Raw genomic sequence first — 16,752 nt, 5'->3', positions numbered from 1 at the left:
ATATATATATATATATATATATATATATATATATATATATATATATATATATATATATATATATGGGCAAATACAAGGCTAAACTTGGCTGTCAGTGAACATCTAGTAGACATCTAAGAATAGACGTTAAATAGACTGGCTTTTTATGTGCAGTCATTCATTTCTGTCTATTTGATGACTTTTGGTCTATTTTTAGATGTCTATTAAATTTTGACTGACAGACCAAATTTAGCCTTGTTTTAGCCAAAATGGCTATGTTTAGACATCTAATAGACATCTTTTAAAAACAAAAATGCTTCCTGGTTGATGACTGATTGACTGAGTATTACAATTGTATTTATTAGCCTGACATTCTATCTTTCTTAAAACAAATGCCTAAGGTGTTTGATGAAGTCTTAAGTAACAAAACTATCAATCTGTGCAAGGAATTAAACATTAAGAACATTGCTATTATCAAAAATGGTCACCAAAACTGTGGATTACAGATAACCATGTTTTAAATCATGTTCAGTTTCCTGCACATGCCAATTGCATGCATTTTGTAATTTCTAGCGTCTTGTTGTTGTTTTTTTAGTGTTTATTTTACTTACATTTTGACTTGGCCATTTACTTGCATTTTATGAACCCCAAGGACCACAGTTTTTGCCTAAAATATTCTTAATGGCTTAAAAGTGAGTAAATTAACTGCAAATTTTCTTTTTAGTTTTGGTTAAACTTGCATACATCAAAATTCAGCCTGATGAATAATTCATTTGAATATTTGCCTTAAAAGATCACTTATAAAAAGTCGCCACAAAACTCTGTATATATCATTCTGAAATGAGAGATTATTTTATCATCTTCATTCATAGAGGACGTCTAAAATGTTTTGTTTCCTGCCTTTTAAGATGGACAACAACTAATTCATCTGCTACAAGATTAAACTGCATGACTGGCTGCACAGCATTTATAGGCAGAAACAATTAAGCAAAGTTAGTAAATGAAAAGAAACAGACAGAAACTCCAATTGACAATTATGTTGTCTGCGTAATTTCTTTTCTATTCAGACGCTGTTTAGATGCATTTCCACACACTGCTCGTGTATGCAATTTACACATAAGGATCGATCAAGAGCAACATACAAAATTGATTAACTGAGAACTTTACGAAATTGAATTTCACAGAATAATGAGGCACGACAGAGTTTAAAGATGTTTAATCAGTAAGACTAATTGCTATTTTACTGTAAAGAAAGGGTCAATTGATCTTGGGCAAATATAATTAACCTGAGTAGGGTCCGTCTTGGTGAATGCTTTGAGGTCGCATCCTTCTCTTTGAGGATAGATTGGGTTTGTGTGTGTCTGCCACAGTCATCGACTTTTTTGATTTCCAGTGATGCTAATTTCAGTCCACATCTAATTGCTTAGTGACAAGTCCAATTGAGTTATACAGATCTCTAGACCTTTCAAAGCATAATGGGACACGTCAAGAAAGCTTTCTGATTTTTTTACATATGCTTGGTAGCAGTGGCATTAAAATGACTCTACTCCTGCTGAGCAGTTAAATATTCTCATTTACCCTGGACCCTCTTATCAGTATTCTGACTCTGGCTCAGCACTGTAGATGACAGGCTGTCCGTCATATAAGCACAACCTAATTAATACCTGCGCTTTTAAATTGTGCCATTGCCATGACGCATGTGATGTCTGGAATTGACCCTGAGTGATTTATTACTCACTTATTTTCTTTTGCTTTCTCACTTTTTCCCTGTTTTTTTTTTTTTTTTTTTTTTTGTGGCATTTCATTGACAAGTGGTCTGTTAATTATATAGCTTTCCAATGAGAAAAAAACAAACAAACAAAATACTGTAGCTTAATGCAACAACTGCAGTTGCACAAGTCTAATGTAACCTTTACAAATCCAGGTGACATTTATTGAACAGAAGCCATATTGGAGCCATGAGCAAGCTGAGTGCAAGAATTTCAGTAAATGTGGTGATTGTCAGTCAACCTTTTCCACTACAGAATCATTACACATGCAATCCACAGTTGGTTGGCCTTTCTGCCATGAAGATGAAAAATGTCAGCCCATTTTTCCAGGAAGATGACTGATTGAAATCTTATTATCTTGCCAATTCACAAAAGTAATAATTTCTGTGATGAGAACAATACCATGGAGTTAAACTGAATGATATTTTAGAAAAATTCCATTCATGATAAAGCTCAAAGTATGCTTCATATTTAATTAATGCACAGGTTACATTTAAAGAGCATATAATGCAGATTTCATCAACATGAGCGGTCAATTTCAGTTTTCAGTAAACAAACTTTAATTAGTGCAAAAGCAAGTCACTGTGCATGTGCTTTAGGTTAAGTACTACCGAAAAGGAAATACATTATTTACACTAAAATATTTAGCTCAAGCAACAATAAAAATATATAAGGAAACATATAATACAATCAATATAGGGCCGACTCAGTGGTTAGCACTGTCACCTTAAAGCAAGAAGGATGTTCCAGTCTCCACTGGGCCAGCTGGCATTTCTGTTTTGAGTTTGCATGTTCTCCGGGTACTCCACAATTCAAAGACATTCACTATTGGTGAATTTGATTTATTATATTGGCTGTAGTGTATGTGTGTATGTAAATGCAAGAGTGTATAGTTGTTTCCCAGTACGGGGTTACGGCTGGAAAGGCATCCGCTGCGTAAAACATATGTTGGAATAGTTGACGGTTGCGACCCCTGATAAATAAGGGACTAAGCCGAAGGAAAATGAATGAATGAATGAATGAATATAATCAACATGGTAATTCTATATTAGTACTCAATTCAAATTTGTTGAAATCAGCTGTGTGAGTTTTTTTCTGGGATTTTTAATGATTTGAAATTTGAATTAAATATGAATTTGAAATTTCTGTGAAATTTAATAAGATTCTTTGAGGAAAATTAAATAAAACCTATCCAACATTAAGCAATGTGACATTTTTAGTTGTTTTTCCAGTTGTATTTGAACTGTCTTATCGGTGCCATTGTTAGGTGTAGTGACTTGCTGTTTTATGACATTTCCATAGGTCATGTTTGACTCAAAACAAGATTTTGAGATATATACTCAAAAATACAAAGCATGTTGTCGTCTATAAATTTAATTGAGGTTTATTTATTACCTCATTACTTATGTTGTGTTGGTATGCATACACTGTAACAAGAAGAGGACAGTGTACTTAGAGTGTATTTAAACATTTTTAAGCTAAGCATACAGTTTAAAAGTATGGCCTAAGTCTTTGCAATATTGTTTGAGTAAAACAAATAAAGACAAAATAAGATTTACATAAAAAGAGTATTAGGAAGTAAACATCAAATAACATAACAGTTTTATTTGTTCATAAGTTTAAAAGAGATTTCATTCAAAGATGAAAATTCTGTCAAAAAAAAACTGTTTGAGTTTCTTACTTCTGTTGAACACAACGGATGATATACTGAAGACTGCTGGGAGAAAAACAACCATTGACTTCCATAGCATTTTCTTATGGATGTTAACGACTTCTTTTTTTCCAACATTCTTCAGAATTTCTTGTTTTGTGTTTAACACAAGAAGTTTTGCATGAACTAATCCTTTAATTCCATTTATGAAACTTACTTTAAAAATACTGCGTGAAATTGACATTAAAAAAATTAAATAAAAAAAAACCTTTATAATAACTTTGAAAGAATTTTTCTTTTTACGTCTTTTCTTTTTAGGTGTAATTTGGGCATACCTTTGTGCATACGCTGTGAATTGATTTTGAACTACCCAATTGTAATTAAGCTTCCTGAAAATACATGCTTCAACCTACATTTATTGAAACCACAAAAACTTACTTAAACATACATTTGACTGCAACTTCAAGATAAAATAAATGTTATAGGGCAGTATGACACCAACTTGTTCCTTTTTAAACTAATGATATTTACAGGGACACATTATAGAGTTATTATCATGCAGTTCTTTGCACAATACAAAGTAAATACAATAAAACAACTTCTCAGTGTCTATTATTTGTAATCAAGTACATTAATTTTGCCTAGCCCATCTGCTTTTGTGAACTTTTCTGGTGTGGTTAAATCTGGTCAGTGTTTTCGGTTTAAGCTTGGTAGCTCACTTTTTACTGTGTTGTAACTGTAATGCGGAGTACTCGGGTTTGAGTACAGTGAAGCATGGTTGTAAAATGAAGGTAAAACCACATGGTTGCAGTGTTTTTTTTTCTTCACGTTTGCTTTTAATGAAGGATTTAGGTGGTTTGCTGTTGCTGATCTAGGTGATCTGTATAATAAGCCCTGCCTTCTCATGGATTTGTACAAAAAGAATGTGTGTCTGAAACATACAGCAAAACGTACATTATTTCAGATTTTAAATAATGTAAACAGCACCCTCAAGTAGATGTGGCATCTGAAATGTTCAACAAATAATAGCTGGAGTAACACATTTTTCTATTTCACAAAAATGTATGCATGTACTGTACAGTATGTGTAAGCCTGGGCTGATGTGTTAATACTTTTTCTGTGCAAGCTATAAATGGAGTCAATTTTGAAAAGTCGTGTAGCTACGCTAACCAACACATGATAAAGTGAAGTACACGTTTGGGCAGAAAAGGATAACCGCTTTAGCATTGGATTGATGATAAAATATATTTAGCTCATATAACATGTCTTAAATAGTTGTTGGAAAAAATATATGAGCTCAGATGTTGTCACTTCACCATGTGGAAGTGGGCAGCCGTCCTTCCAGGGACCCCATCTGCCTCTTTCTGCCCCCAGCTTTCTTCTCATGTCTCTCAGTATCACGATAGCTAATGTACAACTTCAGAGAAGGTTGAAGCTAATTCAGTTATACTTTATTATTTGTATCATTTATGGCAATGGTGTGACATTATAAAAAAAATTAAATTGTTAGGCTTGATTTCTTTATTTGACCCATTGCATTGTAAGAAATACACACATTATATTACTTTACTACCATTCTACCACATTTTCTTAAAAACTCAAAAAGCTCAAAAATAAAATGTGTAAATATCAAGTATTAAACAGTATTTTAGTGTGGAAATTTCAAAGAAAATAGTAACCTACAATATGGTATATTATGGTGTAAAATATGTACTGATTTATAGTTGGATTATTATAATTTTTTATTTAATTCCACCCTTTGGGGGAAAGGGGGTGCTTTTTTTAGTGTTTGAAATGGTAGCTTATATTGGTCTTGCAAATTGCATTTGGTCTTGCACATTGCACATTGTCAAAACATAAAACATCAATATAAATAATACATTCAATAAATACATCAAGATATAGTGGTACACAAACATATATGCACTGAAATAGTCTAGTACTGATTTTTTAATTGCTCCTTAGAATAATTGGTTTAAATGATTGTGTTATAACTGGGCTACTTCTACACTCATTTTGCCTAATTATTCTGTATTAATTTAAAGTGTTAGTTCACCCAAAAATGAAAATCTGCTCACTATTTACTTTCTCTCAAGTGGTTCCGAACATTTACGAAATTTATTTTATTTTATTGAACACTAAAGAAGATATTTAAATGTCTGTTTAACATAACCAAAACAAATACTACGTGCGTTTATGGTTACAACTTTCCAGCTTTCATTAAACCTGCAAAAACAATAAGTAAATAAATACGCAAATATAAAAATAAATGAGTAAATAAATGCATACATTCCTGTATAAATAAAGCAATAAATAAACAAATATGCAAATAAATTAATTAAATAAACGTATATAAAAATCCACAAATTCTTGCATACATAAATATATAAATAACAGTGCTGGTAGGTAAATAATTAAATAAATTAAACAAATGTTGGGGGAAATGCTAAACTGAAAGTAAATTTTACCCCTGCCCTCCTTTTAAACATTTATTCGTTCCTGAACGTAGTTTCGTATTTTTTTTTCCTCGGGTCAACATACTAATGAGAAGCTCTCTGTCATTCATCAGAAGGCGGTCTTCATGCCATCATTGGCTGATCATTAGAAAAAATTTGCATTTGATTGACTGGCTTCTGGTGATTGATCGCACTATTAATTTTTTATATATTTATTCATGCGGGAATTTGTAGATTTTATATATAAATAGTTATTTATTTATTTGCATATTTATTTATGGTGTTATTTCACTCAGTAATTTATGGATTTATTTATTTATATATTTGCTTGTTTATTTATTGTTTTTGCAGGTTTTGTCCTCCATACTTTTATGTTTAGCAGAAGGAAAAAACGCAAACTGGTTTGGAGCAAAGGAATGATTAATGGCACAATTTTCATATTTGGGTGAATTATCCCTTTGTTTTGTTAGACACGGTGGAGCACAGTTGTTGGTTATGACATTGATACGTCTTTGGGAAAGTTTTAGAAAGGATTAATTATATAAATAAACATGTTTGCTTCGGTCAAAGTCTTTAGTGAAGTAGTGACAGTTGTTTTGCTCAGCATGTCGTATCCTCCAACATCCACTAGAGGGAGCCATATGTTTAACTCTTGCTATTCATTACAAAAATATACATTTATACTACATTTGACAAGAAGGGGGCGACATCCACAACAGTTGTTTGAGTCCAAGAACTCTGAGTCATGATTAACTTAAGAACAGATTTCTTAATTATATCAGTCCAATCACACTAAAGCAGATTGACTGCATAGCAATAAATGCATAGCATTTGAAAGGTTAATTTCTTTATTATTATTTTTAACCAATTGTTCTTTCACTGCATTAGCCATTATTCAGAGACTAAATTCCTATATTGGAATCAAGAGGTTATTATTTTTGTTCAATGTAATCATGAACACTAAAACCAGCAGTTTCATTAGTGGTTTTCACCTCTGACTCATCAATCCATTCCAACTATTTAGTTTTTATATGGAATAAACAGAAAAGGCTTTTAAAAACATTTCAGATGAAGTGCTTTATTTGAACTCTGAAGCAGAAATGATCCATCAACCATGATTCAGTAAAGGGGAGAGATGGAGGACATTAACCTTGTGCGTTTTTTTAAACTACTTATATGTAAAAAATAGGATAAAATGCAAATGGTTTTTGGTAGGGGGTAAAATAATTTTGTTATTGCTTCACATTGCCACTATTAATAAAAGATCCACTGAAATCTTCAGTCATTCCCTTTTCTGAAAGAGAAAAATAACATTTTCACTTGACAGAATCAGTTGAAAAACAGAAGCAAATCAGTAAAACTTATGTATAATTTACCTTTTAATCGCAAATATGCAAGATGACCCAGAATTGATAGAAGATAGGAATCATCTATCAAATAAGAAAACAGACTTATTTCCAAAAAAGCTTTATCAAGTAAAAGTAATATTTATTAAGCATGGATTTAAAATTCTTGACTTCAGAAAAGGCACTTTAAGGATAATAATAATAATAATAATAATAATAATAATAATAATAATAATAATAATAATAATAATAATAATAATAATAATAATATCTTTATAAGTAATCACGTCATTAAAAATGTTTTAAGAACTAACTGTATGAAGACGTGGGAAAGCTTGAATTCTCATTCCCCGTGTCTCTTTTTCCTGAAGCTCTGTGTCTCACATTAAGACTTCTATGAGCATCTGCCATATAAAAATCAGCAAAATAAACAAGTAAGCTGATATTAGATGTAATAAAAAACACTTTTGCGCTGTATTATTGTCTTTGATTAATAATTGAATGCAGTGTACTTACAAGGTCCTAGTAGATACCCAGCACTGTTTAGAGTCCAGCCCTTTTTTTCTGGATTCTGTGGAATTATAAATGAGACATCTATAAAACTGAAGATATTCATTCTTTAATTTAATTTCCTTCAGTTTAGTTTCTATTTCAGAGGTTTCCACAGCGGAATAAACCAACAACTATATGTTTTATGCAGCGGATGCCCTTCCAGCCGCAACCCAGTACTGGGATTAAAATAGAAGACAAAAAAATAACAATGCTAAGTTACAGAATATCCAATGAAGATGTACCATGAGGGTCATGCCGTGGATGCTTGAGAGATGTGCAGTAAATACACAAAGTGAGATACAGAGTAAAGCACAACTCGACTGCATCTGGGGAAAAAAGAAAATATGTAACAGCATATCTTTGCATCCTAAATCAAGTTATTTTGCAGTCTTTATTCATTCATGTGCTGTATATATGTATAGTGCTTAGCATACAAAATACAAAGTACACCCAATTTTGAAAATGAATAATTTTATCTATTTCTCAGTGAATGTAAGCAATGTATTTTGGTGCATTTAAACAAAAGAGTTTTATTTAACAGATATAATAATTAGAATAATATTAAATAGTTAGGAAAATAATAGTCATCAAACATCTTTAGAGATGGAAAGATAGTACAATTAAATTCAAGCAAAATATTGCAAAGTATATATATTGTACATGTAGTAGACCACATTTAGAAAAGTATTTAACTTTAAAATATAAAACAAAAAAAGTTTCTAGTTTTTAGTTAAAGAGTATATATATATATATATATATATATATATATATATATATATATATATATATATATATATATATATATATATATATATATATATAAATCATGAAGCATCATGCCTGTAATTGTGGTTTTATGTTTTCCATACAACATTTGTGTAAAATGTAAGTATTACATTGCACTTCTTGACTTTTTCTTCTCTTAAATAACAAAAAACTTTTAATCATAACTCTGTAAAATATTATAACTAAAGATTATAGACATTATTAGCCATTCCAATCAGTTGCGTCTTTGATGTTTTACCTTCTGAAAAAATATATTTAAAAAAAGAAACAATCTTGAATAAAACTAAGTGCTTCAATATGAGATTAATAAAACTTACCCTATGAGAAGAGTCGATGTTTATAAATATGAATATGAACCCTGGATTCCTGAAAAAAGAGTCCGCCTGTAACCTTCAAATAACAGGTTTGCTGCAGGTGTGTGTCTGAATGAGGGACAAACTCGCTTTTATACACCCAGCGACACACGGCATATTAACATAATGAAACTCTATTAGTATTATGTCCATTTGTTCATTTCTCATAATTACTGGTGCTGATGAGACCAGAGAGGGAGAGAAAGAGAGAGATCAGACAGAAATAATCAGGCAGTCAGCAAGGTTACAGTTACAATCTATCTATCTATCTATCTATCTATCTATCTATCTATCTATCTATCTATCTATCTATCTATCTATCTATCTATCTATCTATCTATCTATCTATCTATCTATCTATCTATCTATCTATCTATCTTTCTATCTATCTATCTATCTATCTATCTGTGTCTGTCTGTCTGTCTGTCTGTCTGTCTGTCTGTAAATCAAATCACAATAGAAAAATCTGATAAAGTTGTGACAGTATGGAAATTGCAAATAAAAAAGATAGTAGAAAAAAAGATAGAAGTGATTCAAAATTTACATTGACTTGTATTTCATTGCAGACAATATGATCACAAAATATTTCATATTTTCTCTGGTCAACTTCATTTCATTTGTATATATACATCCTTTCCTGTCATTCAGACAAGTAACACATTCCTAAAAGGTTGGGACATGAGCAGTTTAGGGCTAGTAATCAGGTTAATTGGTTAATGATGTGATACGAAACAGGGGATGCCAACAGGTGATTGTAATTATGATTTGGTACAAAAGCAGCATCCAAGAAAGGTCTAGTCCTTTAGAAGCAAAGATTATTGAGATTATTGATTATTGAGAAAAATGTTAAAAAGTTTAAAAATCTTCCCTAAAAAAAGATAGGAAGACATTTGGATATTTCACCTCCAACAGTGCAGAACATCATTAAAAGATTCAGGAAATCTGAATAGGTTTCAATGTATAAAGAATAAGGGCACAAGCCTAAGCTGAACAACCTTAATCTCTCCGATTCCTTAGCCAGCATTGTATCAAGAATCGTCATTCATCTAAAAGCGATATCACCACATGGGCTTAGGACTACTTTGACAAACCATTGTCAAGTACCACAATACATAGTTACATCTACAAATGCCAGTTAAAACTGTACTGTGCCTAAAAGAAGCCCTATGTTAACAGTGTCCAGAACTACACAGTAGAACCTTGTACGGAGGGCAGATGAATCAGTATTTCAGGTATTTTAGGTAGAAATGGATGATGTGTGCTCCAGATCAATGATGAAAAGGATCATACAGACTGTCACCAGCAACAAGTCCCAAAGCCAGGGTCTGTCATGGGTTTTGTCAGTGCCCTTGGTAAAATGAACTTGCACTTATGGAGATTTTGGAGCACAATATGCAGCCTTCTTTTGCAGGGACGCCCATGCATATTTCACAAGACGATGCAAAACCACATTCTGCACATATTACAATGTCCTGGTTGTGGAGGATACTGGTACTTGACTGGCCTAGTTGCAGTGTTGACCTGTCTCCAATAGAGAATGTGTGGTGCATTTTAGAGCGCAAAATGTGACGATGATCCCGTAGTATTGCCCACCTTAAGACTTGTTTGCAGGATGAATGGGTCAAAATTACACCTGAAACACTTCATCACTTGGTGTCTTCAGTCCCTAAACGTCTTTTAAGTGTTGTGAAAAGGAATGGCAACTTTACAAAGTGGTACCTGCTTTACTGTTCTAACTTTTTTGGGATGTTTTGCAAAAAATAAAAAATCATAAGGAACAGAATAAATAATGTCTGTTGTAGTGTCTGCAATGAAATACAAGTCAAAGTAAATTTGGAAATAACTTATTTCTTTTTTATTTGTGTTTTCTATACTGTCCCAATTTTTTTTTCTGATTTGGAGTTGTAGCATATTTCAGTGTTTGTGAACCATACAATTGTATAGTCTATTTTACTATGGTGTATTACATTTTTTACAACTCTTTGTTAATAAATGCTGTGTTACAGCATACTAACCATACCGAAATTATAAACTAGTGTATAATATAGTTCAGTATACTTGTAGAAATTTTAGTACGGTATAGTTTTTTTTAATTTGATTTTTTACTATAGTTGTTGTATTACTTCCTGGTACAGGTTCAAAAACACTGTAGTATTTACTACAAATTACTATAGTCATTTTTTCATGTGTGTTGAGACAACATTGGAATCCATTTCAATCCATGATGCTTTCCTCCATTTAATAACAGCACTTTGCCCTAGATATAATTGCAGCACCTTCTGCCCCTCTCTATCCATTAACAGGGGAGCCCTAAAACATTCCACCTAATTATCCACCACTAATTGTGCTAAAGCTGCATTTGGGGTGGAGGAACGGCCCAACCAGGAAACGTGTTGAAACATGGAATGAGAGCTGAAATTTCAGGCTCCTGTGGGAGGCATAATAGTGACCTCAGATGAATGAACCCTAATCTGTGCCCGCTGTTTTATTTCCATGCCCTCATCTTCTGTTAAGAGCAGGTCAGTTCTTTTTTTAACCTCTCAGAAATTGATATCCTAATATCTTGCTTTCAAAATCTCACAAATTGTGAAAACATGAAACTTTTTAGCATTGTTTTTAAAAGTCAAATCTATTAAATGTTCTGAAACCATTGAAAAATATGAAAACATCACAAAATGTCAAATTATAATTTGCATATTGGGAGTTGGAGAGTATGCGGGTGTGAAAGGTGTAACCAGGGCTGATATTTTATTTATGGTGGGTGCTATGTACGCCCGCTTTCTACTGAAGTAAAGTCAATGATGCTTCGCACACAGGCAGGAAGTCAAGCAATAAAGCCAATCAGAATTACGTTTTTTTTTCATGCAAAAAAAACTGTTTTACATGATCTCATGTGCGGCTGCCACATTTCATTTGCCTGCTGTGTAATCTTGCCAACTTTGCCCAGTTTAAGGTAAGTTTTTCATCTTTTTTTTCTTCAGCAAAGCAATTATTATTAGAAAGCGTTAAATAAGACATCTGTAAATGCCTTGTATAACAATGTTTTGAGAAATGACAGTATATATTATTGTGAAGAGGTAAAAGCCTTAATTATCTGAGACCATATTTCCTGAACGGAGATTTAATTGCATGTTAAATTTTTTTTCTTTTTTTTATGTAAAACGGGATGTAGTTTTTATAAAAGGAGATATTGTCAAATTTTCACAACAACAAACAAAGCACTTTTGTCCCATGTGCTAGTGCTTGAATAGTTCATGGCATGCCTGTGTAAAATGATAGCTTTGCTCCCGTAACCATAGGCAAGGAAACATGAGAATACAAGACACTTCCTGCACCCTGTCCATTTGTTCTGCTTGAAAAGAGGAGGGGGGGGTATTTTGTGGTAGTCTGTCTTACTGGGCAGAAAATGACATATAATAAATGAAAAATCTAAATAAACACACATTAGACTTGTTTTTATAAAGATTTTTTTCTTTTGGGGGGGTAGTAAGATTGATTGTTGCTCCTCTTGAGAATCACTGTTGGACTTGATTTTGCTAATATCATTTAATTTTGTAGACGTTAATTTCTTAGATGATGATTACAGTTTATTTTTTTGTATTTGTGTGTGTGTCTGTTTGCAGATATGGCATCTGAATGCTGTGTCAGTGTCACCAAATACTTCCTCTTTCTCTTCAACTTGGTTTTCTTTGTAAGTTGCAAATGAGTCACGGTTAATTGATTCAAAGTGGAAAAAAGTGCATAGCCTTTGTCATTTAATTAACAGCAATGAGATGAGTTTATTCAGTTTTCAGTAAAATGTTAGGGTCACACTTTATTTTGATGGTCCGTTTGTTTAATATAAGTTACATTGAATCTGCATGCCAACTCATTCTCATTAGATTGTAAGAAGACTGTTAGGTTAGGGGTTAGTGTAAGCTGACATGTATGTGCTAAGTTTCTTATAGCCAGTTAAATGTCTGTTGAAGGAGCAGTATCACCAAATATTAAGCAGACAGTCTACTAATACTCAAATGGACCATCAACATGAAGTGTTACCAATGTTAATATTGTTTTATTAATTGGTAAAACAATTAAAACATTTCCCTAAATTTCAAATACAGATGTTGGCATTTTCAGCTTGATGTGCAATGTTGAGTTTATATGATGGGAATAATTCACCAGCAACCGCAGTTTAGAAAACATGAGGTTGACCATTATGGAGTTCAGATGCAAAAACCTCTAAGAGCTGTTTACAATTTCCATCAAAAAATGAATATTTTTTTCTCAGCCTCCTTTGTTTACTGAACCTACACACTGGTGCTGGATAAAAATGCTGATTTTAGAAGAAAAATGTAGATGGCCTTTAGAGGTGTTTGCATCTGGACTCTTCGTTTGCATGTGTTTTTAAGACCTGTGGCTGTGGAAACATATCAAGAGAGTTTAAAGTATTCAGGCACAGGAAATGTACCATTTGTAAGATTTATTTTGTTGTTTTTTCACAGTGAAATCTATGCAGTGTTATTTTACACTTGATTGTTGAATGTCTGTACCTGGATACTGTTGAACTCACTAGGAAACCATACAGCACTGTTTATTTCACTTTTTATGTTTATTCTGTTGTATTTATCTGTGCTTGTAGTTTGTTTAGTTTATTTTATACATGATTCTAAACAGAAATATTTAAGTGAAATTGTAGTCATTTTGCAATACAAATGTACAAAAGAAGGAAATGTTATTTTTTAGAATATCATGCAGCACTAATATGGAAAGATTTTTATTTAAAATTGGGAATGATCGTAATTTACAGAACAAAACAGTAGTGTTGACCTTATTCTAAAATGAGGAGATCTTAGATCTTAGAACTTTCAATTTAATTGCCAATGGGAAAATGACTAGGAATAAAAAACGACAGAAAACGGTCAAACTACTTGCTCCACAAACAAGTGTGTCCATGACTAAAAAGAATAATAATATAAAGAAGAAAAGATCAGTTTGCAACATCAAGCAGTGTAACGAGGTGTCTCTAACATCTAAAAATGAAAAGAAGCGAATGAGACCGGAAGTCTTGAGCCAAAGACAGTTCAAATGGCTGCACCCACTTGTAGGCAAAGAATAAGGTCAATACAAGATAAAACAAATGGCTCCTAGCCTTTGAATGTCAAAAAGGCCAAAAACTATATATTTTAAACAATTTACATGCACTAAAAAAAGCGTAAAAACTTTCACCCAACTGCTTTTAAATTGTACAAATAATCACAAAGAAACAGCAAGAATAGAAAACCTTGAATGTAAACTGTACTTTCTTTTAAAATGTACCCCAACAATCTGTTTTTATGTTTAATAGCTCTTAGGATCCCTCCTCTTGTCTTCTGGACTATGGATGCTTTTATCAGATACCAGCGAAATAAAAAGTATGTTTTTATAATTATTTCTGTATATAGATGCTCACAGATTACACTCTGTTGTTTTTTCTATTAACAATGATATATTTTGTACTATTAAAGCTTTCATAGATCCATTTCGTCCATATATCTCCATTTCTCTTCTTTCCTACCTGCTGATCATCAGTGGCTCTGTGACCATGTCATTGGGCTTTTTTGGATGTCTGGGTTCTCTGAAGACTGTCAAATTCCTGCTGGCAATTGTAAGTTTTCAGAGAAAGAAAACATGATGGTACTCACATGTCATTGATATTTTTGCCGTGACCTTAATGTTTTTTTTCCTATGCTCACAACTTTTACTAATGTTTTTTAATGGCTAATAAAATTTCATAAAGTAACATATGAGCCCCTGAAAACTAAATGGGGTTTGGTTAACCTGATCACAATTAGACTATTGACTGTTTTCAGAAATAACTGAAAACATATCTGATATAGGATAAAAATGGATGAAAAATCCAGGTGTAAACAGAAATATGTCTTCCAAGACTACCACACTACACTATTATTGAACATTTTATTTTTGTTCAACAATTATGTCTGCACTATATTTCCAATAAACTTAACTTGCTCATTAAGTTTGAAAAATCATACATTTTCTATAGTTCCTCACATGAGTTTGTTGAGCATAAGTTTTGATTAATGAAATTGTTGCCTGAAAGTCCAAAAGTAATTGTTAAAGAAGCACGTTCAAACAAAAATGTATTGGTGTGGACAAGGCCTGCTTGTGACTCTGTTAACAATATTACACCTTTTAAAGATTATGAATGATAAAATAAGCCTATACCTCTTGACGGCTATCAATACCTCTTTTCATGCATCCAAAGTCCCTAATTATATGAATATAAATATTATTGTAACACACAAATAAAGAAAAGTATCCAGAGGAATGCAGAAGACTAAGTCTGACCCAGATGATACTGGATTTATAAAAGGCCACCACTCTTGAGTTTATTTATATATTTATTGTTTATACATTTATTGTTTATATATATATATATATATATATATATATATATATATATATATATATATATAAACTATAAATAAACTATATATATATATATATATATATATATATATATATATATATATATATATATATATATATATATATATATATTAGTTATTATTTGACCCACATGGAATCTAACTATATAAACAATGTATATTTATTCAGTTTTTAAATTAATTTCAATAATTTCGAAAATGTTCATAAATATGATTTATTCACAATACAGTTTGTAAAGTAATACTTTCTGTCTTTTAGTAGATATATTATATGAGAGACTTGCTTTGTTTACTAAATAAGTGGATCTAATGGGATTTGCATTGTAAACTTAAAATAAAAGTTACAAAGTTATTATTTTTAATTACATATATGACATTTTTAGTTATGATACTCCCAAAATCAATCTACATAAATCCAAAAACCTTTTCTAACAAAATTTTCTGCAGAAATTGCAAAAAATATCCGTAGATTCTGTCTGGCCTCATAGGACATCTTCCAAAAAGATTCTACTATAGAATCTATTATTTTCTCAGGAATCGTGCTTGTTCTTGGTGCAGGTGTTTTGTGATATACCAGTAAGTTTGTCTGCTCCGCTGAGCTGTAACCATGTGTTAAAATGATCTTCATTTATCTCCAGTATTTCATCCTGTTGACGGTTCTGCTCGCGGCTCAGATAGTGGGTGGTGTTCTTTTCTACACCATGAAGACTGAGGTAAGTCAAGCATGCAGATCTGCAGTCCCACCCTGCCTGCTGTTGAGCTTTTTTTACACACAGATCCATCGTGCATGACGACTTCATTAATAAAGGCTGTTTGATGGATTCTTTTCATTCCATTTCAATACAATGTCTATGAAATAAACAGTAAACTCATGACTCGGCCACACTAAACAAGGTCCTGTTAGTTTTACTAACATAAACTAAGACTAAATAATGCTTCTACCACTTTTATTAATTGTAGTTAAAGTCTGTGTGGAATTAAAATGTACGTTTATTTTGCTAGAACATGTTGGTATTATTGAGGTGAAAAATAAATCCATGCAAGTTACAGTTTTTGCCTATTGCTTGAACTTTTTTTGCTAAACAAAGGTTGTTTGCACAACCTTAAACACAGACACACAAGACACAACACTGTAGAGCTAGGCGATATGGCAAATATGATCATTATTCTCCAGATTGAACAATATCGATATATATTTCAATAAAAGTTGTAATTACTTCCAGATTTAAAAGAGTACCCCAACTATGACTGAACACACAAAAATAAGGGGGTGTATTAAATGGCATAACTTATTTTTTCGGCTGAAAAATTTTTGGTGGCCAAAAATTCAGTACATCTCTAATATCAACACACTTTTAGACTCCCATTGTTGCACATTTCTGCTGTGTGATAGGCTTTTAGATAAATATAGAGTAAAAAAAAGTCCAGA

The 16,752-nt window shown here is 32.0% G+C and overlaps 2 protein-coding genes across 13 annotated transcripts in view; one reads left to right on the top strand and one right to left on the bottom strand.

The window, feature by feature from the left end:
- The window catches only part of cd37 (CD37 molecule), a 69,535-nt gene that overhangs the window by 45,601 nt on the left and 7,182 nt on the right, over positions 1-16,752 (top strand). Inside the window, exons 3-7 of one of the 12 annotated variants that reach the window (XM_087274457.1) lie at positions 11,196-11,411; positions 12,516-12,583; positions 14,219-14,285; positions 14,379-14,518; positions 15,962-16,036. In XM_087274457.1, coding sequence (XP_087130583.1) covers positions 12,518-12,583; positions 14,219-14,285; positions 14,379-14,518; positions 15,962-16,036 — 348 coding nt within the window. In that variant the 5' untranslated portion in view covers positions 11,196-11,411; positions 12,516-12,517. 12 annotated transcript variants of the gene reach the window in all.
- gall (galanin-like) lies at positions 6,914-8,961 on the bottom strand. The gene is given in 6 exon segments (NM_001327976.1): positions 6,914-7,149; positions 7,232-7,285; positions 7,516-7,605; positions 7,718-7,772; positions 7,996-8,079; positions 8,857-8,961. Coding segments are annotated over 5 exon segments (345 nt in total). The 5' UTR covers positions 8,857-8,961; the 3' UTR covers positions 6,914-7,087.

This window comes from Danio rerio, chromosome 12, assembly GCF_052040795.2.
Source record: "Danio rerio strain M-AB ecotype USA chromosome 12, GRCz13ab, whole genome shotgun sequence".
Taxonomy (NCBI): Eukaryota; Metazoa; Chordata; class Actinopteri; order Cypriniformes; family Danionidae; genus Danio; species Danio rerio.
This window is presented reverse-complemented; position numbering and strand designations above follow the sequence as displayed.